This window comes from Gadus chalcogrammus, chromosome 22 (assembly GCF_026213295.1).
Source record: "Gadus chalcogrammus isolate NIFS_2021 chromosome 22, NIFS_Gcha_1.0, whole genome shotgun sequence".
In the NCBI taxonomy this organism is placed as follows: Eukaryota; Metazoa; Chordata; class Actinopteri; order Gadiformes; family Gadidae; genus Gadus; species Gadus chalcogrammus.
The window spans coordinates 12,185,983-12,213,041 of NC_079433.1; the positions used below are offsets into that span (position 1 = coordinate 12,185,983).

General features: G+C 43.6%; 1 protein-coding gene across 1 annotated transcript in view; it reads right to left on the minus strand.

Moving 5' to 3' along the window:
• The window catches only part of adgrb2 (adhesion G protein-coupled receptor B2), a 159,246-nt gene that overhangs the window by 33,791 nt on the left and 98,396 nt on the right, over positions 1 to 27,059 (minus strand). The window contains exons 18-23 of the mRNA XM_056583195.1: positions 13,028 to 13,131; positions 12,125 to 12,227; positions 10,434 to 10,584; positions 4,680 to 4,749; positions 3,783 to 3,849; positions 1,878 to 1,963 (exon numbers count right to left, since the gene is read on the minus strand). Coding sequence (XP_056439170.1) covers positions 1,878 to 1,963; positions 3,783 to 3,849; positions 4,680 to 4,749; positions 10,434 to 10,584; positions 12,125 to 12,227; positions 13,028 to 13,131 — 581 coding nt within the window. The remainder of the gene's footprint in view (positions 1 to 1,877; positions 1,964 to 3,782; positions 3,850 to 4,679; positions 4,750 to 10,433; positions 10,585 to 12,124; positions 12,228 to 13,027; positions 13,132 to 27,059) is intronic.

Sequence of the window (27,059 nt, forward strand, 5' to 3'; positions counted from 1 at the left end):
ATATTGAAATTTAAAACATAATCATGATAATGATCATTGTATACAGCTTTTCTCACAGCATTTTCAGTTTGAAATTATCTTGACGCGTTTAAACATATATTCATGGGAGTCTGTGTGAAGTTATAATTAAGAGTCATTATATTTTAGTTTAATGAACATTTTAAAGTTAAATAGCAATTTATGACACTTTACATAATAACTGTGAGCTCAGTATGTTATTAGGTGAAAATTATTACAATAAATCTAATTAGAGGATACATTGTAATTAGTCAAAAACTGGTGGATGGATCTAATTCTGAACAATATCATTGTTTTTCTCACATCAAATAATTTCCAGTGCACATTTAAACGATATTTTAAATAATTATATTCGGGAAACATGTTTAGCAGATGTTCTGTTGTTGTTGTTTTAGCGAGATACATATATGCAAAGACTCGTAAACATAGGTTACTGTTAGTGTTAAGAGACCTATTCATTCTTAAACTCCTCCACAGGGTGATCAAGAGAAAAGTGTCTCTGTGTGGATCTGTAGACACCGCCCCAGTGGAGAATGTTGGGGGGCTATACACATGCTACGCTACATTAGCGTCCCATCACAGCTCATTGCCACTACGCCGAACATGTCCCCATGGCTTCATAAGGACATACATTATGCTAATGATTTTCTGTCCTGTTAGTAAAACTGGGACCACGGCTCCCGTGTCTTACATATGGGCGGTTTGTGTGTGTGTGTGTGTGAGTAACTGTGTGTGTGCGTGTGTGTGTTTTCCGTGTTCATGCCTTGTGCTCTGGTCAAAAGTGGACCATACGCTGAGGATAAAGATAGTGATAAGTGTTAGTCCACCACCATGAAACTGAAATGTTGTCAAGATAAGATTGTGGGACTGGGTTGTGTATGAGATGCGTATCTCAGATTCTTTGCCAATTTACTCCTTTAAATGTAATGAATGAACTCAATTGCATTACTGGCTAACACGTGATAATAGAGTCTCCCTCATCAACATATTTAGCTGAAGCACAACCTCGGTTTTTGAATTAGTTAGCAGAACCTGGATAAAATGGGACCAAAGATAAAAGATAAAAGCAAACGCACGTGGAAATTTAACAATGGGATTTTGTCAATGAGATTGCGGTGATTGTTCACTCTCTAACCACCCATGAATTTATTAAAGATAGCACATCCTTTGTGTGCTATCTATGTATGTTCGCACACGCACTCACAAAACGCACACACACCTTTTGATTAAAACTCCTCTCTGCAAACTTCAGAGGGTGTTCCCACTTCAACTCTCTCCAATATCAAACTTCTCTCTGCTCAATGCCAACAGTAGTGCGAATGTGTGTTTGCTTGTATCTGCACATTGATTGTGTACAATCAATCATGAAACACAATCTTCCTGTTTAACCGACATGCAATCAGCACGCCTTCTGTCTCTGATTTGAAGGATCCTCAACATTTAACAGAACCATTACATTAGCCTACGTTGGGGCAGCTGCCCCTGAGCCACTGAGAATGTACATAATCAACTGGTAAACATATGCGGGCGGGACATAGCGGTTTGCTTAAGGAGGGACATAGCGAACTCTTCGGATTCATCCGGCAGCTAAATGAGACAGATGTCGGACGATTTTCTTGCCAAAATTGCACACTTTTCACCTGCCAAAAAAGCAGGTATCAGCCTCATCTGTGGTGGAAGTCTCTATGCAGAGGCCGAGGCCGCGTCTTCCTCGCTCCTTCTCTTGAGACCTCTCGAAAGTAATTTGGCTCATTTTACAGGGACGGTTTCTTTCTGTAATAATCCGTCTTTCTGAGGCAATCTCTCACACTCTGCTTTGGACGGTGTTTTGCACTGCGAGTGAACGGAGATGAACTCACCCCGCCCGCTGCTTTTTAGACTTGTCCGAGATGCCGTCCCGAGACATGAGCTTATTGAACACCACAATTCCAATCAGCATATTCACCTGAGAGAGGGAGAGGGAGAGGGAGAGAGAGAGAGAGAAGAGAAGGTGGACACAAAGAGCGAGCCAGAGACCACCCGAGACATAGACAGAGAGAAACAGAAAGAGAGGGAGAGAGAGAGAGAGTAAGATGTTTTTCCAACATCAATGGTATTACAGACAACAGGCTACATTTAACATACATGAAGCCAAGGCTCAGTCTCTGAGCTCGCGTTAGAGTAGAGTTTGTCCGCAGTTAGCCAGTGCTACATATTCCATTAAACACACACACACACACACACACACACACACACACACACACACACACACACACACACACACACACACACACACACACACACACACACACACACACACACACACACACACACACACAGCTGTGCCAAAGCCTGTTGCCTCTGAGTGCTCAGAAATCCATCCCATCCGAGAGCTGCTGTTATTTGTTGTCAGATAGAAAATATTCAAATTTTCTGACCTCATACTCCTTTACACGTATAATTCATATATACTCTAAATCTCGATCTCTATCTTGGTGTGTTAAGCCCCACGCCAACGCGTCAAAGATGTTCTGTTGGTCTATTCTCCTACCTTTCAATAACAGTCTCTTCCCCTGACGCCAGCCTCTTACTATGCATTACATTGGCTATTCATTCTACACTGAGGAGACTCGTCTTCCCATCCATTTTCACTGGATTGCTTGGGATCCCTTATAGCCTTGAACCCTTTTTTCCTCTGCGTTGGCTACAGCACCGACACTGGATCTATTTGTCTGCTTTCCCACTGAGCATATCGACACTCTGTCAGTCATGTCAAGCTTTCTCTCTCTCTCTCTCTCTCTCTCTCTCTCTCTCTCTCTCTCCCTCTGAGTCAGACACCCTCTGTTCAGCTTTTGGCCAAACTCAGTAATTAGACGGGGGTCCTAAGGGAAGGTCTGTGACGTCCTCTCCTCATTACCTACGTTTCCTTTTATTTTTTTCAATATGTGTAAATGAAGTAGGGGTGGGTACACTACACACACACACACACAGGCTTTTTAGAACTCTTTACACACACACACACACACACACACACACACACACACACACACACACACACACACACACACACACACACACACACACACACACACACAACAAGTGGTTCTTCAAACTTCATTAATTCTGAACAACTCTCATAAGTCAATATTCCTCCCCAACCTTAGAAGGGACGCCAGGGATAATATTTGGCCCATGGAACATGCATCCATTTAATGAGGGGAATGTTATTTTCTTTCATGATTTAAAAGGTGGCATTCACAGAGAGGACAAGGGGGTGAAATAGAAATGAGAAATGAGAAAACAGGATGTATGACAGTGTATTTCTTTTTGATTAACAGTACAAATCATTAGGCAAAGGAGTAATGGGGACCAGTGTGATCCACTAGTGAACCCAGTAGCCCATAACTGGTCCCAGCAACTACCATTATTGTTCTGTTATTGTCTGTAAAACTGTTGAAAGTGGTCTTATTGCTATGCATACCAAAAGATACACATTGAAAACTACCGTGCCCTATAGGAGGGTTGACGATAGGTTGATTTACATGCACAAAAAACACATGCCTGCAGCTACATTCTAAAATAAATCCATCTGTTTCAATACTGTAACATATTGAGTGCTTGTTGCTCTATCATAATTTGTCATTGTTTACTCATCTTTATGTGCAGTTCATTTGATTCCGCATTTGGCTTTAGGCGACGGAAAACTGCTGAATTATTAAAAGATTCACAAACAATTATATTATTCTTTAACTGACAGGGAGGCTGAACATTGAAAAGAGACTTACCAGTACAATGACAGCAGCTGGTCCCACAAAGGCATAGAGAAGACCACCCTCTAAGGAGAGCCAGCAACTGAAAACACACACACAACCACACACACAGGAGATATTTACGCCATGGATCAGAACCAATGCATTAGTTGATTGCTTGTCTTGTAAAACCGAGATTTTACCCTCTCTAGTTGTGATTTTCAGTCTTGGAGGTTTAAAATACTGCACTTGAGCGAACAAAACAAGCATTCAAGCAACATGTTTACTTTTGATTTTTTTTAAGTAAAGGGGACAAAAATAACAGAATTCTGTTTTTGTTATGGACGGAAAAATATGAAATATGTCAAAAATGTAAACCAGTTGAATAGATTTATTTGATTAAAGGTTGGCTCCTGCTTGTGAAAGAGTGATGAAGATAATAGTGTATTATCACATTAACGTAACTTTAGAACACTTTCTGAAAACACTACTTTTTTTTCAGTGATTCGGAAGGGTATTATTCTATTGCCGGATATGGCAATGTAGAGTGGAGGAATCACTCTAAAATAAATATTGTTTTCATATTTAGATGTTTCAGAAAAGGTTTGAGCATACAAAATACAATATTTTCAGCCAATTGGCTGAACCACTCGGATCCTCAATAGTCTTGGATGCTCGAGGACTGCAACAAACGCCAAACTACCAACCCCTTTGCCAGTTTATAAATGTTTTTTTCCGTGCTATTTTCCTTCTTTTTTGTCTCTTTTGTGAAACCAGTGTTGTGAACCGCACTGCATAACTTAAATTACACACACGGGTAACTTTAAAAAAACAAACCGAATCTTCAGAGAACAGAAAAATATCAGAATGTCAACAGAGATTCAGTTTAAAGCTTGCTGTGAACGAGCGTGGGATGCAGAGAGTTATACTCACTAGCTGGCTGTGCCGTAACCTCTCGCTCTGGTGAAGCCTACCGACACTGCTACTACTAGGGCCGGGAGACCTGCAAGAGACAGAGAGAGAGAGAGAGAGAGAGAGAGAGAGAGAGAGAGAGAGAGAGAGAGAGAGAGAGAGAGAGAGAGAGAGAGAGAGAGAAGAGAGAGAGAGAGAGAGAGAGAGAGAGAGAGAGAAATTAATGAAAAATCACATATTAGGCATTTAAGAACAGGATTAGAACAGAGGATGAAAGGAAGCAGTTATGTGGGACATCAAACACGGCAGGCGTCTTCAGTAACGCTGACCCCCAGGTCGCATGTTCCCCTTTTCCCCCTTCAGACACTCACAAAACGCTGAAGACCGTCGGGTTTGAAAGAAGAAACCCTGCTCTACAAGTCGCTTAATGAGAAGACCACCTTAAACCATCATAGCCTATCTCAAAGTTTGTTCCCCTTTTACTTATCTGTTTTACAAATATTTCCGGCGGTAACACATGCGGCCTAATTCCCTTGTAAAATCGAGTATTGTTTCATAGTGTTTTCACTCCTCAACCCAGGCTGATAGTGCCCCTGTGAATGCGTGGGGGGTTTGTTTGTGAGAGTATGGTTCTAAGAGCACAAGTTGAGGAATGAGAATAACATCGATATTATGCTGCGGGAGACCAGGTGCGTAGGTCAACACAGAGTTAATTACGGTAATTGGGCTCTTTCGTCAGCGCATATGCGCGCAAGTGTGTGCGCGAGCGGTTTGCGTTTGTGCGGCGCCGGCGCCGGTGTGATGGCTGTTTGCGTGTTTGCTTTATGCGTTTCATTAGGTGTGAGAGAGTGTGAGTGAGTGCAGTGGAGGACGTGCCAACGAAAGGGGGGGGGAGGTCGTGTTCGTAACTAGCTTGGCTCTGAAATATGCATGCAATTAACAAAACTGTGATTATGGCCACAAATGAAATGCAATTAGAAAAAAAAAGTCATATTAACATTAAATAATAAGACGGCGGGGGGGGCAAAGGCAAAGCCCATTTCACCCACGGGTAGGAAGTTTCAATTAAACACACACACACACACACACAAGTCTGTACTTCTCTCTTCGTAGAACACACCCATTTCAGCAGTTGCTATGGCAACTGATATCAATCAGAGAATTTGGGAAAGAAAATTGCAATAGGGATATGGTAGGAATAAGCTGTTTGATCCCCCCCCTCAACTCCCCCTAAACCAGCCATCCAGCTTCAGGCTGCTTCCAGGACAGCATCATGGCTTCTGTAAGTGTATGAGTTCATTCAATACATTATGTGCTCTCTCTCTCTCTCTCTCTCTCTCTCTCTCTCTCTCTCTCTCTCTCTCTCTCTCTCTCTCTCTCTCTCTCTCTCTCTCTCTCTCTCTCTCTCTCTCTCTCTCTCTCTCTCTCTCTCTCTCTCTCTCTCTCAAAGTGTTTGTGGTGTGCGTCTGAAGTGTATCTCTTGAAAGTGTGCTGTCGTGCGCTTGAAGTCATTGATGTCCGTATCCATGCATTCCTTTTGTTAAAGTTATTCAATCGTGTTTGTTGTTGTGTTTCAGTTTAGTTTGAAGATTGAACAGTCAGCGCGATTGTTCTTCAAAAATGTAAGCAATGAACTGACAAGCATTTTTATACTGACAAGCATGTTTTCATTTACTTTCTTTTTTTAATCATTTGAATTTGATGTGGCAAGTAAATCCAGATGAGGCTGACCAATCAGACCTTGTTCAGGATGGTGCGCCAATTCTGTCTTTGTTCCGGGGACATTTTCACCACATTGGTGGCTTTTCTATTTCCTCCTGGATTAGAGGCTAATGTACCTTCCAAGGTGGAAACCGTGAAGGGCAGGACCCCGACGCGGAGGCGAGAGCTTTTGGGCCCACTCTCCTGCTTTATTAATGTTTATTCACCAAAACGGTGGAACCGGGCTGTTCTTTAACAGGTCAAAGGTCGCATCAGAGCCGGGACCGGGGCCAGAGAGAGCATCATTGAAGCAGAGCAATGGGGGAGTGAAGGGGGGGCTATGAGAACTGTGCAGTATAAGCTTTACCTCTGGAATAATAAAAGAGTGCGCAATGTGTTTTTAACCACGCTCTGTACCGTCTTCGTGGATTTCAGCACAGTTTGATCAGGGCTAATGCTCCGGTGATTAAAGACTGACGTCTGCGTCTATAAAGCTGCCAGCCTGGGGTTAGCACCCAGCGAACACATCTTCCACGAATGGATCCTCCGCCCGCCGTCTGACACGCGCCACAGCTGCACCTCTGCCTCACCAGGAGAAACCACACTCCGTTTTTATTGCATTTTTTAATGCAAAACCTTTTACGGCGCAACCCCTTTCTTACATGTGATAAATTATATTGACTTTATAGGAGGGTTTTTTGGGGGATGAGCGTTTGGTCTGAGCAGTGTTAGCTCAGTCGTAAATACTTACCGAGACAGAAATTGAGGATTTGGAGAGTAAGCAGCTCATTAATGGTCACTAGGACAACACTGGTAGTGCGGCCGGTGGCTTCTCGTGGCGTGTATCATTACAGGAAAGGAAGCCCTCTTCATTATTGTTGATCACCTCAAACCTGACAACGCACTGAGGTTTAATGAAAATATGGTACGCCTTCACCTGACCCAGTGGCACATTCCACTGCCCTCTACAGGGCTGGGAACAGAAAGAGTACGTCTGCCACCAGTACGGGTAATTACCGATGATTACAGAGATAGGGAGGAGTAAAAAAGTGCGCAATCAAAGACTTTAGATATGAGGCGTTTCTGAGGAAAATCAGCAACATCTTATACATCGGGTGCTGCAAATTCAGAGCACATCCGACTGTAACAAGGGTTGGCAGGAGCTTCGGTAGGAGGTAGAGCGGGTTGACTGGTAAACGGAAGGTTGCTAGTTCAAACCCCGGCTCCTCCTAGCTGACTGTCGAGGTGTCCCTGAGCAAAATGAATGGTTGCATTGGATAAAAGCATCAGCAAAATCCCCCAAAATGTAACTGTAAATATAATAGGGGCGTATCCGATAAAGGTTTTGCATAGTTTGATTCCTATTCGTCAGGCCAACCCCAACGTTAACTGATCATCGAAACACATATGATACATTTCTAATACACGCGGCCCGATGATTCCTCCTATTTTGTGACCCTGTATGGTTCAAGGGCTTGAAAATAATCAACGGGCCTATCAGGGTTTCCCCACGCCTCCGCTAAATGCGCGACGGATTATGGCAGCATCTGCATTCAATTTGTTATAAAATATATGCAAATAGGAGCCTTATTTACTGTTACATAACATAAGCTAGTATTATATATCATAATTATAGTAATACAGTTTACGAAATCAAACAGTTGCCAGTCACCGTGGAAATGGAGAGCTCCGTTCTGTGTGATTACGCACGGTACTCACATCCCATCATGGCAAATTCCTGCATCGATAAGATGACCGTAGAGGGGTTTGACTCATTAAAGATGTAAAATACATGTGAATGGCTCAGGCGTATAGGATTTATAGACAAACCGCAAAGAATGTAATAACAAGAACCAGCAGGCAGAATATCTCTCACCAGTACGAATGGTACCAAGTGACAGTTGCTGTTGACACAGTTTGCGTTTTACTTTTTGGGATCATCTTCAATGGTTTCACAATGCTGCCAAACAAAGTTATTGTGAATCCTTCAAGCTTAAAGGTACGACCACCCCAAGCGCGTTACGCGCTTAACGCGCCTAACCTGCCACTTGATCATTGTGTGTCACAAAAATGGTTAAACGCGCCTACGCAGCAAGATGAGCCCGCCCAAAACTCATTTTTCCCCCGCTATTTTTCTTTTTCCCCACAAACATGGCTGAGATCACCACCATCGCTGTGCTGTATTTGTTGTGGGAGTCCAGGAAACGTAGTGTCGTACAGGATAGGACGAGCACACACTGAAACGATGACTTGGTCGTCCATCTTCTTTCTGCTTCTGTGCAGCCTCCGTCTCTCTGCCAGTCACGTCGGGTCAAGCTCAACGCTGATTGGCTATCGCGGCTGAGCGTCACGCGTAGGAGAGTAAAAAGTTAATTATTGTTTACTCTGCGCGTAGGTGCGTTGGCGCTGCTTTAGCGTGTGTAACGCATCTACGCGCTTAAACCAATGGTTCCCTATGCAAAAATGCAGATTTTCTACGCCTCTTACGTTTCCCAACAGGAAATGATTGCATAGTGCAGCTGCCATTACACAAAGGGGTTATTAAGCAAACAATAAGGACATTTATTCAAAACAAAACATAACACAGCCAATTGCAGACAAAAGACTAAGTCAAACCGCCACAAAACAAACATTGTATAATTTATGGGCTTTTCCTTCTAGAAGCCAAGCAATTATCTGGTATCATTTCATTTAGCTCCCCTATCTTCCCAATGGTATGTCCCGCTGTTGCATAATTCTCAAAGATCTGAAGTCATCCCTAGAAGGTAATATGATGGGCAAATTGTAATAAATTACAATTTCCATAGAATAATTCAATTTTTTTCCATTCAGGTTTTTTCACAGTTTGGAGGTGAAACTTGGTCATGATATCATCACCATCGTAGACTCCCAATATCACACATCTTAATTGGGTGTAGAACAAAGTAATACCCAAACAATATGCGTTTCATTCAGCCGCCCATTGATACAACAGGTAACGGTTGGACCGAACGCATCGTTTCATGGTGACTTTGATCTTCACTTTGCTGCGATAGGGTCAATATGGAGGAGAGCGAGCAAAAAACAATCATGGGTGAGCGGTCACTGGACCCTGTGTTCATATTGAACGACCCCCCCGCCCCCCCCCCCCCCCCCCCCCGCCTCCCCCCAGGGCGGTTCACCTTCAGATGGAGTTTGCTGATTAGAAATCACAAATAGACTGGACACTTTACGGTTGACCTGTCAGAGTGTACAAACCCCAGAATCTCCCCAGGATAGCACTTCACTGCCTCATTCTTTTTGTGATGTATTTATGTGCCACACATCAAGTAAAAATGTGTCCCCTCTCTCCCTCTGTCGTTGTTTCTTTCTCAGGCTCTCTCTCCCTCTTTTTTTATCTCCACCTATCTCCATCCATCTCATTGTCTTGCGGTTGTTAAACATTCAATACATTCTGTACCCTTGCCTCTGTATCAGTGGAGGGCATCAAAGACCGGATCAAATAGGCAGGATGGATCAATATGTGTTTGTGTGTGCAATCCCATTGGATATCTCCTTGAGATCTTGCCAATATGGAGATGTAATCGTCGTAGCATTTATAAAATTCACAAAGCCATGCGTTTTTTCCTTCAGTCTGGCGGATGGGAGATCGAAAAGGACAGGACACAGGGATACTTGTGGTTTGACAGGAAGAGAATGGTGTGACACCATTCAGGGTCACGTCACCAATAAAGGAGGAAAGATAAAGTAGTGATGTTGAGAGACTGATAATCTGGGATCCAGCAGTCCTACTTTGCTATTGCAGAGCTTCTGGGGAGGCCAGAGGAACCAAACACTGGAAGAGCCAAAGCGGTTTCGTTAGAGTGGCAAGTCTGCACAGCATTGATTTGATACCTTATCAGACAATGTTTAACAGTTCCTCGCCTCCATTAACGCAATTGGGCGAAACAAATGAGGCCAAGGGAAAGTGAAAGTATGATTTGTAGACTAAAGAACAGAAACCGTACGTGTGTGTGTGTAAGTGTGTGTGTGTTTATGTGTGTGTGTGTGTGCGTGTGCGTGTGCATGTGCATGTGCGTGTTCATGTGCACCTACCCCAGCCGAGGCACAGGAAACGCTTGCGGATCAGGCGCGATCTCATCTTGCCGATGACGGCGAGGTAAGACTGCCACGCCTCGGTCAGTACCCAGCAGAACGACGCCAGGAAGAAGAAATGCAGGAAGGCCGCCGTCACAGTGCACAGACCCTTGGGTGAGCGAGATTGAGCAAGAGGAACAATAGAGAGAGAGAGAGAGCAAGAGAGAGTGAGAGAGAGAGAAATAGACAGAGAGAGAGCTTAGTTAATTTCTTCTGAAGGAAGCAAGGGATGTGAGTATAAAGGTCACAGTGCTGAAATTAAAGATCTCATTAGTACTGCGCTATACTGCGGAATGTCGACTTGTTGCAGAGACAGAGAGAGGGCGAGAGAGAGAGTTAGAGCGAGAGAAAGAGAGCGAGAGACCGTGAGAGAGAGAGAGAGAGAGAGAGAGAGAGAGAGAGAGAGAGAGAGAGAGAGAGAGAGAGAGAGAGAGTCCACTTGGCAGTGAGAGAAGAGTCAGGACAGAGAACGCCAGAGAGAGCGAGAGGATAAATAGAGGATGGGAAATCTATATGATACTGCTATGCTGCATGTCACGGAATATAAACAGAGTTAAATGTCACTGCCGTGTAGTTGCTGGAACTCTGTGTGATTATAGCCAGCTCTGGTCTGCTCACACCATTTGAGTTAGTGTGAGTTTGGTGCACTGCTTGGCTGTTAGTAGTTTCCAAATGAAACACATGCACAGGTATACTACCTGTTCGCTCTACCTGTTGCTGATACCTACTGTTGTATTGTGTACAATCTATGGCTGCAAGGGACGTTCTATTCTCATGTACTAACATGAAGTACCTTCCCATTGTACAATTAGCTATGCATTTTAAGATGTAGAAAGAGCACGGTGTAACAATGCACTTTAAAACCGGATAACAAACCGCAAGGAATGAATACTGCATGCAGTATTCATTAGCATACATTAAAACCACTACAATGTTCTCCAAGGCAGAGAAACCAAAAGGCTTCTTGTGCGAGTATGTGTGTGTATATATGTGTGTGTGTGTGTGTGTGTGTGTGTGCTTGTGTGTGAGTGTGTGTGACCACTCCCTTAATGCAGTGTCAGATGCTGTAATATACTATCACACAGCACAGGATGTACAACCCGATAGAACAGTGTGGAAAAAAAGTTCTGTTTGTGCTTCGTTGCAGATTTGTTTCAACCTTGAAACAATTTTAATGGCGATGGCTTTGGACTCTGTTCAAGAACATTCTTGTTATAGCACAGATTATGTTAACAAGTTATCCAATCATAATGGGTGCAAATATGATTATGTATGTGTGCGCGCTTGCGTCTGTAAACATGTTTTTGACTTTGTTTTGTCTGAATGACGATCCGTTGTGTGTTTATGGGGGAGTTAGTATTTTTCGGTGCTTTTGAGTATGTGTTTCATGTACTCAAATGAAATGTTTGTGTGGATGTTTGTGTGTGTGGATTGTTTGTGTGTATTTGTTTGTGTGTGTGTGTTCCTTGAGTAAACGTGGGCCTGTCTCTCTTACTTATAACTTGAGTCTGCGTATCTCGATCGTGTTTATTTGTGTGTGTCTGCTTGTGTGCATATGTCTATGCATGTGTGTGTGTGTGTCCATGCACATGTGCGTGTGTTTGTGCATGCATGCATGTGTCCGTGTGTATCAGAAGACTGGGACTCACCTTGCTCAGTGTCTGTGATTGTCCCACCAGGATCAACATGTTGGAGGCCAGGATGGAGAGACAGAAGTTCACCAAGATGATCGATCGCTCCGAGCGAATGTACCTACAGATATAGAGAGAGAGAGAGGCATAGAGATGGAGAGACCAGTGAGAGAGAGAGGGAGGGAGAGACAGAGATGGATTTCGTGAGAGGGAAGAGGAACAGCCACTAGTAAATAAAAAGAGTTATAGAGCCATCTGTAGCTTGCTTTTGGTTGGAGTCATTAGCTCCATCCCCTCCATCTGTTACGCATTACATCCCCCCCCCCCCCCCCCCCCCCCCTCCTCTCCCCCCACACCCACCTCCTCCTGCTCGGCACCCCACACAAACACCACACCAGTCACTTGGACTTGCTGGACCTACTGATAGCATGGCGCACAACAGCAATTTAGAGGCCCATTCATTCTAGCTGATTGTCTTTAGGGATCACAGAGGCCTAAGTACTCTGTGTGTCAGTATTGTATGTGTGTGTGTGTGTTTTATCTTTATTCTGTATGTGTGTGCGTGCGTGTGGGAGAGTGGGCAGGCGTGCGTCCGGAGATAGTCTTGGAATGTACTTTTTCGTGTCTTATAGCACGTCTGTGAGCCTATATACATGTCTGCGTGTCTAAGCGTCTATGTGTGTGTGTTTGCGTCCATGCACCAATATACATGTGTACATATATACACATAAACGTGTGTGTTGGTGCATCCGTCTGGCATTCTATCCACGTGTGTGTGTGTGTGTGTGTGTGTGTGTGTGTGTGTGTGTGTGTGTGTGTGTGTGTGTGTGTGTGTGTGTGTGTGTGTGTGTGTGTGTGTGTGTGTGTGTGTGTGTGGTTGTGTGTGCGCGTATGTATGTGTGTGTGTGACTGTGTCCTGACCTCCAGAAGGCAGCGTAGATGAGCAGCAGGATGATCAGGGCTGTGCAGGAGACCCCACAGCCCACCATGAGTGGCACTGAGGGCATACTGGAAGGCCCCATGTCCTGGAGAGAGAAAGACACACACACACACACACACACACACACACACACACACACACACACACACACACACACACACACACACACACACACACACACACACACACACACACACACACACACACACACACACAGAAACACACAATCACACACAAACATACACACACAAACATACATATACCATTAAAGCGTCTCATCAAAGAATCAGTCAAGACACATGAGGGAAAACACATTGCTAACACATTGCTAGCGCTTAAGTCATCATGTGATGATCTATTGTCATGGAAACCAAACCCTGGCATGCATGTGTGTCCAGTGTCATCAAGCATCTCCACAGAAGGTAAAGTTCAGGACCCTGGACAGCGCCAATCAGGAACAAGGCCATATTTGGGCATGGAACAGAACAGTCCATGTTTTGCTTGGCAGCTGATGCAGAGCTGGTGGGGGGGGGGGGGTGGGGGGGGAAGCAGCTGAAATATTGGGGGTGGGGGACGACGACACAGTCTTAGGATCCTAGTTTTCTCAGGACCCTGAATGCTATGAAATACAACATGTAGCAAGTCTCATATCAAAACCTAACTATATCAGCAAGTACCTTAACAAACACACTAACCCTAAACTTAATCACATCTCTAACCTAACACTTAAACTTAACCATCTCTACAATATATTTAAATAACTAAAATAAAGTCCTAGATATAAGGTCCTCAGATTCTGGCCCTGTAAATGCAGCCTCGGGTTTGGCAGGGACACACTATTGGATTTAACAGGGAGCTTGTCTGAAGTGTAAGGCAGGGCATAAAGGTCCCTACGACTCAAAGAGGACTCGCTGTAAACAGGTGGCTGAAGACGTTCTGTTTTGTTTCAGTCCTCCTCCACCTCTCTCCTTTAATGTTTTCTTATATATTGGTTTTGGTCTTGCATTCAACCTTGTTTGGGGTCGTTATCTACCTGACACAGTAGTTACCACAGTTTGTTATAGGCAGTCAGCCGCCATCTGTTGATGTTGGGGAAAATAAATAAAACATAACCATGTAAATCATTTTTATTTTTGTTATTTTAATAGCCCAGTGATATGTAAAAATGTGGTTCTTAAGTGTGAGCAATTTGTGTATTTTTTTTGAAGTGTGAAAAAGGTTTTTGCTCACAAGAGGCCAGTCAACAAAGTTACTAAGAATATAGAAACAGCACAAATTAAAATAGTATGTATTGCTGTGGTCAAGTGGTTCAGTGTCAATCGCCGGCACTAAACAAACTAGAACCTTATTATTTGCCCCACAGGATAGACGATTCGCAATAATAATGAATGTAATTATAAGGAAATTAAAATGGACTTAAAGTGTTGGAGATTGCAATGGCCTAGTTATATCGTGCTTCATCTGTGCTTAACACAAGCCTTTAATAAGCCTTGTATAAACATGGCCAATGGTAAAAGCATGGAGTTCCCTTTTCCCAGTCCCGCCTCTCACCACAGCCGGATATATTTAGATACACACACGCCAGACGCGAACAAGGCCAGAGAGGCAGTGTGAGAAAGAGCAGGACAATGTGTGTGAGAGAGAAAGAGAGCGAGAGCGAGAGAGAGAGAGAGAGAGAGAGAGGAGAGAGAGAAGGAGTGAGAAAGAGAGAGTAAGATGGAGAGAGCGAGAGAGAGCGAGAGCGAGAGAACGACAGAGTGTGAGAGAGAGTAAGAGGGAGATAGAGTGTGAGAGAGTAAGAGGGAGATAGAGAGAGAGTGACATAGTTTGTGTGAGAGAGAGAGAGAGATAGAGAGTAAGATAAAGACAAAGAGAGAGAGAGACATAGAGAGTAAGATAAAGACAGAGAGAGAGAGAGAGAGATAGAGAGAGTGTAAGAGAGAGTAAGAGGGAGAGAGAGCAAGAGTGAGAGAGAGAGAGTCAGATAAAGACAGAGAGAGAGAGAGAGAGAGAGAGAGAGAGAGAGAGAGAAGGGGACAGCGAGCCTGTAATCTAGTGAGCCTAATAATGTAGTGTGGGTGGAGATTAGGTTCTCAAATTTCGCACTTGAGGTGTTAATACACTGAAGGCGAAATAATAAACAAAACTGCCCAGCGACAATTAAACGCAGAGATACAGAAGCGGAAAAATAAATGTATTCCCTATAACCTATTGGTTATCTCCACAACACATACTCCTTCATCACACAAACATACACACACCCCTTTGTTGAGTGGATGAATTTGAATCAGGACGTTGAATATTCCTGAATTTCTTCCAAATTTCTCCATCCAGCTGATGATTGAAGTGTCCTTTTTAAGAACAATCAGAATGCCGTGTCTAAGCTTGATTTACCCTCACTTTTTCTGTGGATATTATCTCCTTGCCCCTCCCCCCATTTCTCTTTTAAGATAAATAACATGTTATTAAAGGTTGGGTACGGAATTCGCTTTTTTGGCCATTTTTGCAAAATTACTTGAAATCCTTATCATAACCCGCTTACAGCCACTGAGTCAGAAGTACTGACATGAAAATTAAACTTGTCAATCATCTGTGGAACGGGCAGGGCTCGAAAAACTCCAGCCAATCATTTGGATTGCCACCTCGTTGCATTGGACAGTAAGTACGTCAATCAAACGGTCGTACTGCACTCCCCCTCCCCCGCGCCCCGCGCGCGACCCCTTCGTGCAGTACTCGTGACCCAGAGCTCGTGACCCAGAGCAAGCTCCTGTTTGTTGTTATCCTGCGGTATCTACTGGAACTAGTTAATCCACATTTGGACCTAGCAGTAGAAGACAATTTCCATGGCAGACAAGACGCCACCATCCCCACCACCACCACCAGCAAAGAGAAGGAAAACTCTTTTTCAGAGAGTAATTGATAATAAAAACGCTGAAAGAGAAAAACTGAAATCAAGAATAATCCTAGGCGCTGCTTTTGAACGTTGGCGGCAACTGAAGGACGAGAAGGGTCTAAAAACCGATGCTTGTGTGGCGGTTGACCTAGTTTCAAAGTTTATACCGTTTATACTCGGTAATACCGGTGTTGAGACGAGTGTATTACTCGGTGTGAAAATGTCCACAGCGCGGCAACCCTAGTGAAAACCAGGACTTCCAATACAATTATATGAAACAAACATACATTTTCTAAAAATAGTAATGATTTATGTGACCGTTTAATGTTTATAACATCTGGTGCAACCATAGCCGCGAGAACGTATTCTCAGCAGGGGGTGCTGGAAAAAAAAACCCGGCCTGCACTAGACTCGCAACTCGTCACATTGATAAAAAAAGATATATAGCAGCGCAGCTCAATTACACCAGTGCATGCGCGCACAGTTGAAAATCGATCGTTGTGTTCACTTCCTTCACACCATGGTTCACATCCAGCTGCTCACAGAACAAGTTTAGCGCACCACCGCTACCCTCACACTTTTTCATATGACCTTTTTCAGCACATATGAGCATTAAATAAATGCTGCGTCTCAACATGCCTTGGACAGCAGCGAGGATGACTCGCTTTGCCACGGGCCGAAACAGTTCGGAGCGACCACAGCCAGAGCGAACACAGCGGGGCAGAGGAGTGTCAGGAAGTCTTTGGTGTACACATCAGTACGGCCTATTTGCACTACTGTTTAGGGGCAATGCAGTGTTTTATTCTATGCCTTTTTATTTTCGTATATTATTTCAATTAATACAATTTATTTATTCATGAAATCAAGATCTGGTCTTCAAATCTTTTTTCCAAATACAGGTCGTATTACAATGGGGTTTGTGTTTATATTCGGACCAATACGGTACAGCGGACGCTCACATGACGTTAAGCATTTCCTGGTGCATAATGTGACGCTTCAGAACCTAAAATCCCGTTTCTCCCCGTTGATACGACAACACATAACCGGCGTTTTCAGAAATCTCCACTTTGGCCGGCGTTTTTAGAAATGATCGTTTTCTGTGATAAGACAGGGCCTCGGACAGGGGGTGTTGCAGCACCCCCAAAACCCCTACTTCCCGCGGTACTGGGTGCAATTTACAGCTGAATGTAGTGCCATGTTGTTAAACGAAAACCTACGCTAGCCTGGCTCGCTCTCGCGCATCTCTGTTCGCGCTCGTGCATGATTGCGCGTCCAGGTACTTGGAATGGGTGGAGTCAGAGTCAGCGTTGAAGGAGAGGGGGTAGGACCATTTGAGTTGTGTATTTTCAAAATCTGCTGGCGTTTCGCAAATCGCGTACCCAACCTTTAACTGTGATCAAAATGGAAGCAATTCACAGTATCTCAAGAAAGCGTGCCATGGCATCATACAGTATCATATACCTCTCAATAACATTCCTGCATGGCAACTCATTCACCAAGCCTAGGCCCGACACAGGCACGCATAGAAAAAGAAAAACAGCATATAAATAGAACAGTATTTGAAAGACTTGATCGTTCCTCTTGGAAACATAAACTATTAATGCCCAGTGCCCAGGGAACCATGTTTGTACAATTTCAGTGTGTGTTATGTAGATTAAAAAAATAGTCACATAACATTCGGGACATGATGTTACACAAAACTGCCCTTCTGGACCCCCTCCTCAAGTATTTCTTTTGAGCTGATGAATCGTCAACAAAAATAAAAAAAGGTGTCGAGAAATTAACGGTGCCCTGATCTCAAATGAGTTACATGTGGTTGCTTTAATGTTTTTAAGATCACACAATTTAGCTCCATTTACCTCCTGGGCTGATGAGGCCTTTCAATTCTTATTCCAACAAGATGATTCATAGTGGACTAAACACATTGGCAAGTCTTCTAACATGCCATGTACGCTATGTACACCCAGTAGTGAGCGGTACACTCATTTCTAAGTGGGAGTGTGTATGTGTGTCAGTATGTGTGTGTGCGTCAACATGCTTGCAAGCAGATTTAGAGATGAGGGGGAGAGAGAGAGAGAGAGAGAGAGAGAGAGAGAGAGAGAGAGAGAGGGACAGAGAGAGTGAGAGACAAGCGGTAGAGAAAGACAGAGATAGTGAGACAGGAAGTGGGAGATTGAGATAGAGTGAGAGAGAACGAGATGGATAGAGAGAGGGTGAGAGTCAAAGCATTCCTTTCAGTGATTTTCCACAGGCCATCATTGAAGGCAATTTCTTCAGAAGGGAGTGGAAACACGCACACACACACGCACACACACTGACACCGACACACACACAAACACCCACCTCATGAGATGGAAACAGAGATGGAGAGAGGTCTAAAAAGAGAGGGAAAGGGAAAGAGGGGAATAGAGAGAGGAGGGGGAAGTGAGGGAAGAGAGCGAGGGGGGAGAGATTGGATAGAGGAATGAAAAAGAGAGAAGGAGGGAGAGCGCTTGAGAGGAGAGTGAAAAATGGAACGAGATGAGGAGGAGAGAGAGAGGGAAAGAGCAGTGGAGAGACGGATGCAAACATGAAAAGCATTTCCATTGTGCCAGAGGCTTTCCGAACAGAAAACCAGAGTTGTTGGGCTATCTTCTATGCTTTTAAATTCAAAGAACACATCAGGACACGGTTTCTCAGTCGGAGAGATCAAACGCCCAACATGCATGAGGTGCAGGCCAATGTGTGGATGAGGGCAGATCCAATATCAGTGCTCTCGCATGCTTCTAAGACTTTATGGATGACCGCTGGTGCTAGGCGCATTTCATTAGAATCGTCGGACAAGAGGAACAACGAGAAGGGATCAGACCAGTTCCTATATCCCAGTCCAGTTTCCCCAAAGGGCCTTTGGAACATTTTCTACAGAGGTTCAGTATATTCATTGGATAGAAGAATAAACATGGCCAATGTAATATTGAGGCTAACATTTTTACAATAAGGCTACATTTATTAACCATCATTAATGCTTACTAGACCATGGGTTAACTGTTGATTCTCTGTTAATGAATTGTTAGTTAATGCGTATGACTGCATTGACTAATGTTAGATATTGGTAAATTAATGTACCCTAATAGTAAAGTGTTACCATGTATTGATGCATTATATTCTGGTGGAACACCTGGATCTGTATCGATGGTATTGTATCCATTATAATGGAAGGATAGGAGCTGGATTAAAAATAAACATGGCTGAACAGTAATGCTAGTCCATATCAAGACTGAAAAGGGTGGATTTATTATCTTGTAAAGGGAATAGATTGCAGCGGATGTTTTGGTGTGTGTGTGTGTGGATGTGCTTGTACCCATGTTTTATGTGCGCTGCATGGATTGAAGTATGTACTCTGTGTGTGCATCACAGGAGTAGATTAAACAGGGTTGGTTTGGCTGTGTGTAACCAGGCTCCCATGGGTATGCTGGGTTATCATGTGATTGGTAAGACAGCTATTTTCAGCATGGGAAGTTTAGCCTACTTATCCGCTCTGCACTGGAACTCCTACACACACCCCTATCTATCTATCTATCTATCTATCTATCTATCTATCTATCTATCTATCTATCTATCTATCTATCTATCTATCTATCCATCCATCCATCTCTCAATCCATGTATATATTCATCTATTTCTCTATCCATAAATATATATCTAAACATCCATACATCTATCCGTACATTTATCCATCTAAACATCCATCCATCCATGAATCAATCTATCTCTGTCCATCTTTTCATACGTAAAGCTGTTGGATTTGTGTGTACCTTTATGTCAGTGTCGGTTGTCTGTATCTGCCTGCCTGCCTGCCTGGCTGCGTGCCTGTCTGTGTGTGTGTCTCTCTTTCCGTCCTTCCTATCATTTATTAATCTCAGTGGCTGGCGGCACAGCCGAGGGTTCTCGCCTGTCTGAGAGGGTTGTCGGTGCATTGCTCCACTCCGACCTCTTGCTCAGAAGCTAGCGTCCCCCATGGAAGTGCAGCCGCAGCGAGCCACTCAGATAGCAAAAGTTCATGCACAATGTCAGAGATGAACTTTTCCTGCCTTTTGAAACATAAACAAAACAATCGAAAGAAGGAAACAAAGATTGAATTGAACTTGGCTCTTTAGTAAAGAACAGGGGCAGGATAGGGTCGTGTTTAGGGTGTCTCTCAGCCCCTAGATCCACAGCCTTACCCAAACTAATATACTTAAAGCTGCTTTGAATAAGGTCTCTGCTAAATAAAAAAATACTAGGGAATTTATATGCTGAGACCATTGTAGAAATGCTCCTTCAAAAACTCTTTAAAGCATTATAGGATTGGGTCTACCTCAATGTAGTTAGATTATAGCTATTAACAACCTGTGCATGTACATTGTGTGTGTGTGTGTGTGTGTGTGTGTGTGTGTGTGTGTGTGTGTGTGTGTGTGTGTGTGTGTGTGTGTGTGTGTGTGTGTGTGTGTGTGTGTGTGTGTGTGTGTGTGTGTGTGTTTAAATGGCAAACTGCATGGAAATGGTCATGTTTCAGAATTAGTACATAAGAGACGGATGCATCCGACTCATTGCCGTAACATTTGACCAATACATCGACTTTTGTAAAGCAAACAACGTTTGAAAAATAAAGTACCACTTAACAAGAGTTACCCAACACATTTAACGTCCGTTGTGCAAACAGACATGTTTGAGTGTGCCCAAACACGGGCTGGACCCAGACAACAACGCGGACGAGCCGCTATCCAAAATGTCAACAGGAGGCGCAGTTATTAATTCCATCACTCCTGTTGCGTTCTGCATTGTCTCAAATGATTATTGTTTTATTTTTCAAAGGCTGTCACAGACACATCAAGTCGAGTATTGTTGTGATTAGTGTGAGCTTCTTTTCATATGGCTCGGTCTAGTTGAAAAGGTGGTCTCAATTACAGGTTCATGTGTACTCTGGGTACGGTTCATGGTGAAAGCTACTGCACCAAAACACGGGACTGCTTTATAGTGATGGCCCGAATCTGCACGGACATATAGGATAAGGAATGTGAGCGAAAAGGTGGTTCTTGACATTGTCTCCAAAGTATCAATAAGAGTAGGAATGGAGATGGAGATTGACTCCACTAGAAGACTCCAGGAGTAGTTCATTTTTCCACACGGGAGCAACAAATGTTGCGTAGATGATGATGCAATTGCACTATTCGTCTTCTTCTGTCGAATCTCAACAATCTCACAACATTATTAACGTCAAATCTGAGTGGCAGGGGACATGAGATGGGGGGAAATCATACTCATGCACGGTACAAGGCAATTTACCTTATCTGGAAAAAGCCTTTCCCAGTAACACTTTGAGGCCAAGTTAAACCGTATAACTGTGGATCACATGTCTAGGAACAGCAAGCACATTTTCATGTTTTTTATTTTCTTCTACTCTTCTTACAATTGTTTTCTGTGTGTTTGTGTGGGTGCATGCGTGCGTGGGTGTGATTGTGTGTGTTTGATTGTATGTTATTCTCTCTCTCTCTCTCTCTCTCTCTCTCTTTCCCTGGTAACCTGGTCAATTACTTCGGAGGGAGTCCTAGGTTCATGTCCATCCCAAGCCCCCAGGAACAGTGCATACTTCCGCAATCCACCAGTGCTCAGCGGCCAAGCCTGGTATTGCAGCTGTTTAAGCGGGCTGTGGACGGATCCCTCAATTCAAGGGGCTCAGAAGTAGATATCTCCGTTCACTCCAATACAAGTGGGGAACAGGAATGTGTCTCCGCAAAAAATGACTGGATATCAATCAAAGGCTCATAATTATCTTTATGCCATGTACTATAAACTTTTAAGTTTTCTCTTCTCAAAACGCCACCTCAGGCGTTTTATTAGCCGTTTTATGCTATTATTTTTTGCTGGAGGAGGGGTGGGCAGCTGAAAGGAGTCGTAGTGAAACAAATGTTGTTTCGGCCCGGCATTCGAGAGGGCCTAGTGCACGGCTCCGTTAACTTCTCGTGTCTGAGGTTTTTCCTTAAACTTAACATGAATGACGTTGATGGTTTTTAGTCACTGTGGTGACTTTTTATCACTAAAAGTGTTTGAGTGAAAAAGGGATTTTTAGACTGGTTCAGCTGCTGCTCAATGACTCTCACGTTCCTCTGCTTGCGATCATTGCTATTCACCATTTATGGATCCATTTATCCAAATAAACATTTCAGTTGTGTTAGTGTTTAATTTTTCAATTGCTTGTTTAGCTATGTATGACAGTTAACAATGTTGGTGTAGGCCTATTACAATATTTATGTGGGTAGGCTACTCCAACCTCGTATACCTTGTATATAAATTATTGATAGCATTTTTCGTAAATAGTTGGATGGAATCTGTTTCTTAAGCAATAACATTGAAATGTATTATTTTCAAGGCCAACATACATTTACTATGCTGTTGGTTTTAAATGTTATATTGAGCCATCTTTCATATTTATGAAGTTAACTTATACTTCCATGGTCGGTAAACAATGCGACTGCGATTGCTCTGACCTCTCGCTTATGATGCTACAATGCTAACAATACTAAAAAACAAGAATATTTCTGCAACCCATATGTCATGAACAAGGGCGTGGCTAGGCTCCCATGATGGGGAAGCATATCTCTCCTTGAGGTTGCCCTGCGCCATTGAGCAGTTTACATAGGAATGAATGAGCGCCATTTTGGAATCCGGCGTCCATTCAATAGCTGCGTTTCCATCTAAAAGGTGATGCAAATCTTTAGAAAGTTCGCAAAAAAGTAATTTGAATTAGCTGTAATAAATGGTAGAAGCAGAAAAGCTGTAACAAATGTATCAAAAAGCGGTTAGTCCGCCAATAGAGAAGAGATTAACAACAAACATGGAGAGAGTAATTCAGCAGCAATTGGTTTTCCTTGGGCAAGTCATAACTGTTCTTTCAGTGAAGTTATCATTGGCTATATATTTTAACTTCCATCCGTAGACGAAGAAATAGAGAAATTATAATGTACACAGCGGTAGCAAGGGAAATACGAGGACAACGTCGAGTGCCTTACGTATGGGAGAGCACAATAGGGTGATGACGTTACACCTTGATGTCGGCAGGGTTGCTATGGCCGGTCGTTATGCGGAAATCTGAAAGACTGTCAGTCCTGTGTGTTCAAAGTTCGCTACGTCACAGCTGTTTCGAAAAGTGTGTTTCCATCTCCCATTTTGCGAATTTACTCTCTTTCGCATTTCTCAAAAACCACCTCAAGCGAGCGGATAAACTTTTTTGCGAATTAGAGGATTTTGATGCGAATTTTGGTTTACTGATTACTGATTTTTTGCGAATTAGAGGATTTTGATGCGAATTTTGGTTTACCGTTTACTGATTCGATACTTCAAAGTTCGCATAAAATCAGGGGGATGGAAACGCACCTTATGATATGTCCATGGTCCATTCTGATAATCTGCCTTGAGTCCATGAAACAGCAACAGAGGAGGAGCTAGCGTTTACCTTGGTATGAGGCGCAACTATGAATGACGACATCATGACGATTCTGGGAACATTTGACATGTTCCCATCACATGTCAAAAACTCATCTAGTGGTTTTAATACAGCCTTGGTGAGCAGACTAGTGATTCTTATGAGCAGAGTATATTGGCATGAAACTCAACAACGACCAATCTGTCTATATCTCTGTGATGGGGATTCATAAAACATTGGCGTAAAGTAATCACTGCAGATTGAAATCTAATATAACTCAATTATAATAATTAAAAAATGGGGTTTATGATCCTGGAGCAGATACCAGTCAACCTAAAGAGAAAAAAATACTTAAATATTAGTGTAAGGACCATTTATTATAGGGCTACTAATGTAAGAATGATCAAGGTTATAATTGTGTTGCCTTAAAACTCCTCAAATAAGTTTAATGACATAGCACAAGCACTATTATATTTCATTACCAAAATTACTGAAATTACAGCAATGAGCTGTCTAGCAAAATAATATGTAGGACTGTCTCCAAAAGACTGGAAGCAAGAATTAAATTATTCACCTGACGTAAAAAAATAGTGTATAGAAGATTAACTTAATTAAATCAAATACCACGTATTTGAGAAGAAGCACAACCAGGGCTTCCCGTTTCCTGTATGTGATCGTCAACGGAACAACAGTACCTTCAACAGGAAATAAAATACATAAAGAGACATTGAGCGATTGTCACACACACAGATACGCAAACACACAAACACACACACTTGTGAGAGCACAGACGCACACACGCACTCACACAGACAACAAACAAACTTATGAAATGTAGCAAACAAGACATAAAGACACCCTTTGAAATCCTGCCTAAACTTAGCTACATAGATCCACCATTATGCAACCCTATTCACACAAACATGCACAAAGACACAAACACATACACAAAACCTCCGCCCGCGCATGTTATTCAAAGTTCAAACGCCATGTCTATAGCAGCTCAACATTGGGTTAATAGGCCTCAGACTGTGTGTAGTGATCTGTGCTCACCACTCTGTTACACAAAAGCCAAGCGTAGAGGTGAAAACGGAAACGGGTGGTTTTGCACTACGACAGACAGAGTTCCTGCCGTCGCTAGGCAACGATAATAAACTGGTCTTAAGAGAAGCACTTAAAGTAAAACAAATTGACCTTCTCCGTGAAAAGAACAACACCAAACACATGTGCCCCGGTTTGAACGGCGTGCCTTAGCGTCATCAGACAGAAGCAGGAGATTGGAAACGCATGGTGTTGTAACTAGAACATACTGACGGTACGCAGGCGCCACCCCGTACTCGTTAAAACGGGGTGACATTGGTAAAAGATCTCTTGGATATTACCTTCACTGTGACATTCTGAAAATATCCAAAGGCTTTGTTTTATTCCACATGGTCGGGAATCTTTTAAGCGCCATGAGACGGCTTTATTATGAACTCTGTAGAAATCCGGCTACCTGTCAGTCCCTAACTCTCACTCTCGCTCAGGCCCGTTCTCTATCCTATCTCTATCTGATTCTCTCTCTCTCTCTCTCTCTCTCTCTCTCTCTCTCTCTCTCTCTCTCTCTCTCTCTCTCTCTCTCTCTCTCTCTCTCTCTCTCTCTCTCTCTCTCTCTCTCTCTCTCTCTCTCTCTCTCTCTCTCTCTAGGAACTTCTTCTTCTATGGGTCTAAAGTTGGCACACACACACACACACACACACACACACACACACACACACACACACACACACAGGCGCCCTGGGAGTAAACAGGATTAGCTGGCTATCCTTCGCTCTACTGTAAACGGCCTGTAATGGCAGCGGTGACTTTTAAATCCCACCATCTCTCTCTCCCTCACTCTCACTCTCTTCTTCCCTCTCTGCCTCTGACTCCATCCCTTCCTCCCTTTTCTATTAAACATGGAGGTTAATCCCCCCCCCCCCCCCCCCCCCTTCCACCCCCAGCACCATGCCCTGGGATAAGCTGCTGGAGCCGGGCTGCAGACACTCAGCACTGCTCCCCCCCAGCACCACAGCCTGGATCTGCTCCATGAAACGGAGTGCGTGCGTGGGTGCCTTTGTGTGCCTGTGTGTCTGTGTTTGTGCCTGTGTCCACAGGCAGACATCTTCGCTCGTGTGTGTGCGTACACAAAGTGTGTGGCATTGAGATCACGCGAGCATGTCGGCATCATTGTGTTTGTCTCGCCCTCACTTGAGTGATTTCATATATGTATTAAGGCCCCCCCCCCCCCCAAAAAGACACACACACACACACACACACACACACACACACACACACACACACACACACACACACACACACACACACACACACACACACACACACACACACACACCAGCTCTCTCTTTCAATCCTTCTTTCTCCCTCCCTCTCATCCTTAGGAGCTCCTTTATACCTCAGTGGCAGCAGCATCTGATTGGATGAGGGGCCGTAGCCTCCAAGAGAACTTTGGTGAGCCTTGGGCCCTGTCACTCACATACACACAAACACACACACACTTATCTTAAAGGTTGGGTATGGAATTCTCTTTTTTGGCAATTTTTCTGCAAAAATACTTGAAATCCTTATCATAACCCACTTATAGCCACTGAGTTAGAAGTACTGACATGAAAATTAAACAAGTCAATCATCTGTGGAACGGGCAGGGCTCGAAAAACTCCAGCCAATGATTTCCAGACCCACCGAGTGGCATTGGACAGTAAGTACGTCAATCAAACGGTCGTATTGCACTCCCCTCCCCCGATCCCCGCGCGACCCCTTCGTGCACGTACTCAAAGCTCGTGACCCAGAGCAAGCTTCTGTGTTGATATCCTGCGGTAGCTACTGGAGCTAGCTAACTAGCTAATGGCTCGCTCATGCGCATCTGTTCGCTCGTGCATGATTGCCGGTCCATGTACTTGGAATGGGTGGAGTCAGAGTCAGCGTTGAAGGAGAGGGGGTAGGACCATTTGAGTTTATGTATGTGTGTTTTCAAAATCTGCTAGCGTTTCGCAAATCCCATACCCAACCTTTAAAGGGGCAATGGGCTGAATGATTCCCACTTTGAAATTTTCTATCGGCTGGGCAAAACCAAAAATGACATAAGTGGCAAAACATGGAGGTCACTATGTCACTACGAAATAATAAATAACAGCATGGGATATCGAACAGTAAAGGCTGAAAGTGATTATTATTTTTCCGATGCATTGTTGCCTTTTTCTTCTTTGCCTTCTGTCTGTTGCAGTGAGAATGGGCTTCCGACCTCAGGCATGGAGAAGGGATAAAGCAACGTCAGCACCGAACCAACTCTCTGTTTCCCAACCCAATATTTCACCACTGTTAGTTCTTATTTTACAGCCACCGCACCTTGTAGCCAACAGTGAACGAGAGAGAATAAAGCAAGTGGGAATGAAAACAATTAATGAAGGCGATTAAATAATTCCAAAAAATGAATTTGTTTCCTTATCCAGTATAGCCCACTCGACACACTCCTCTGCCTGGATCATACAACACCTACTGGCAGCCTTCGCTGGTATAACATGTCACCATGCCTTCTGTCCTTTTCCTCCGCCTCACTTCTGTAACCTCCATCATTAAACAGCGGACCGCAGCCTTTCCCTCCCCTCCCCTCCCCTTACCACCGTTGCCACGGTCCAATCTC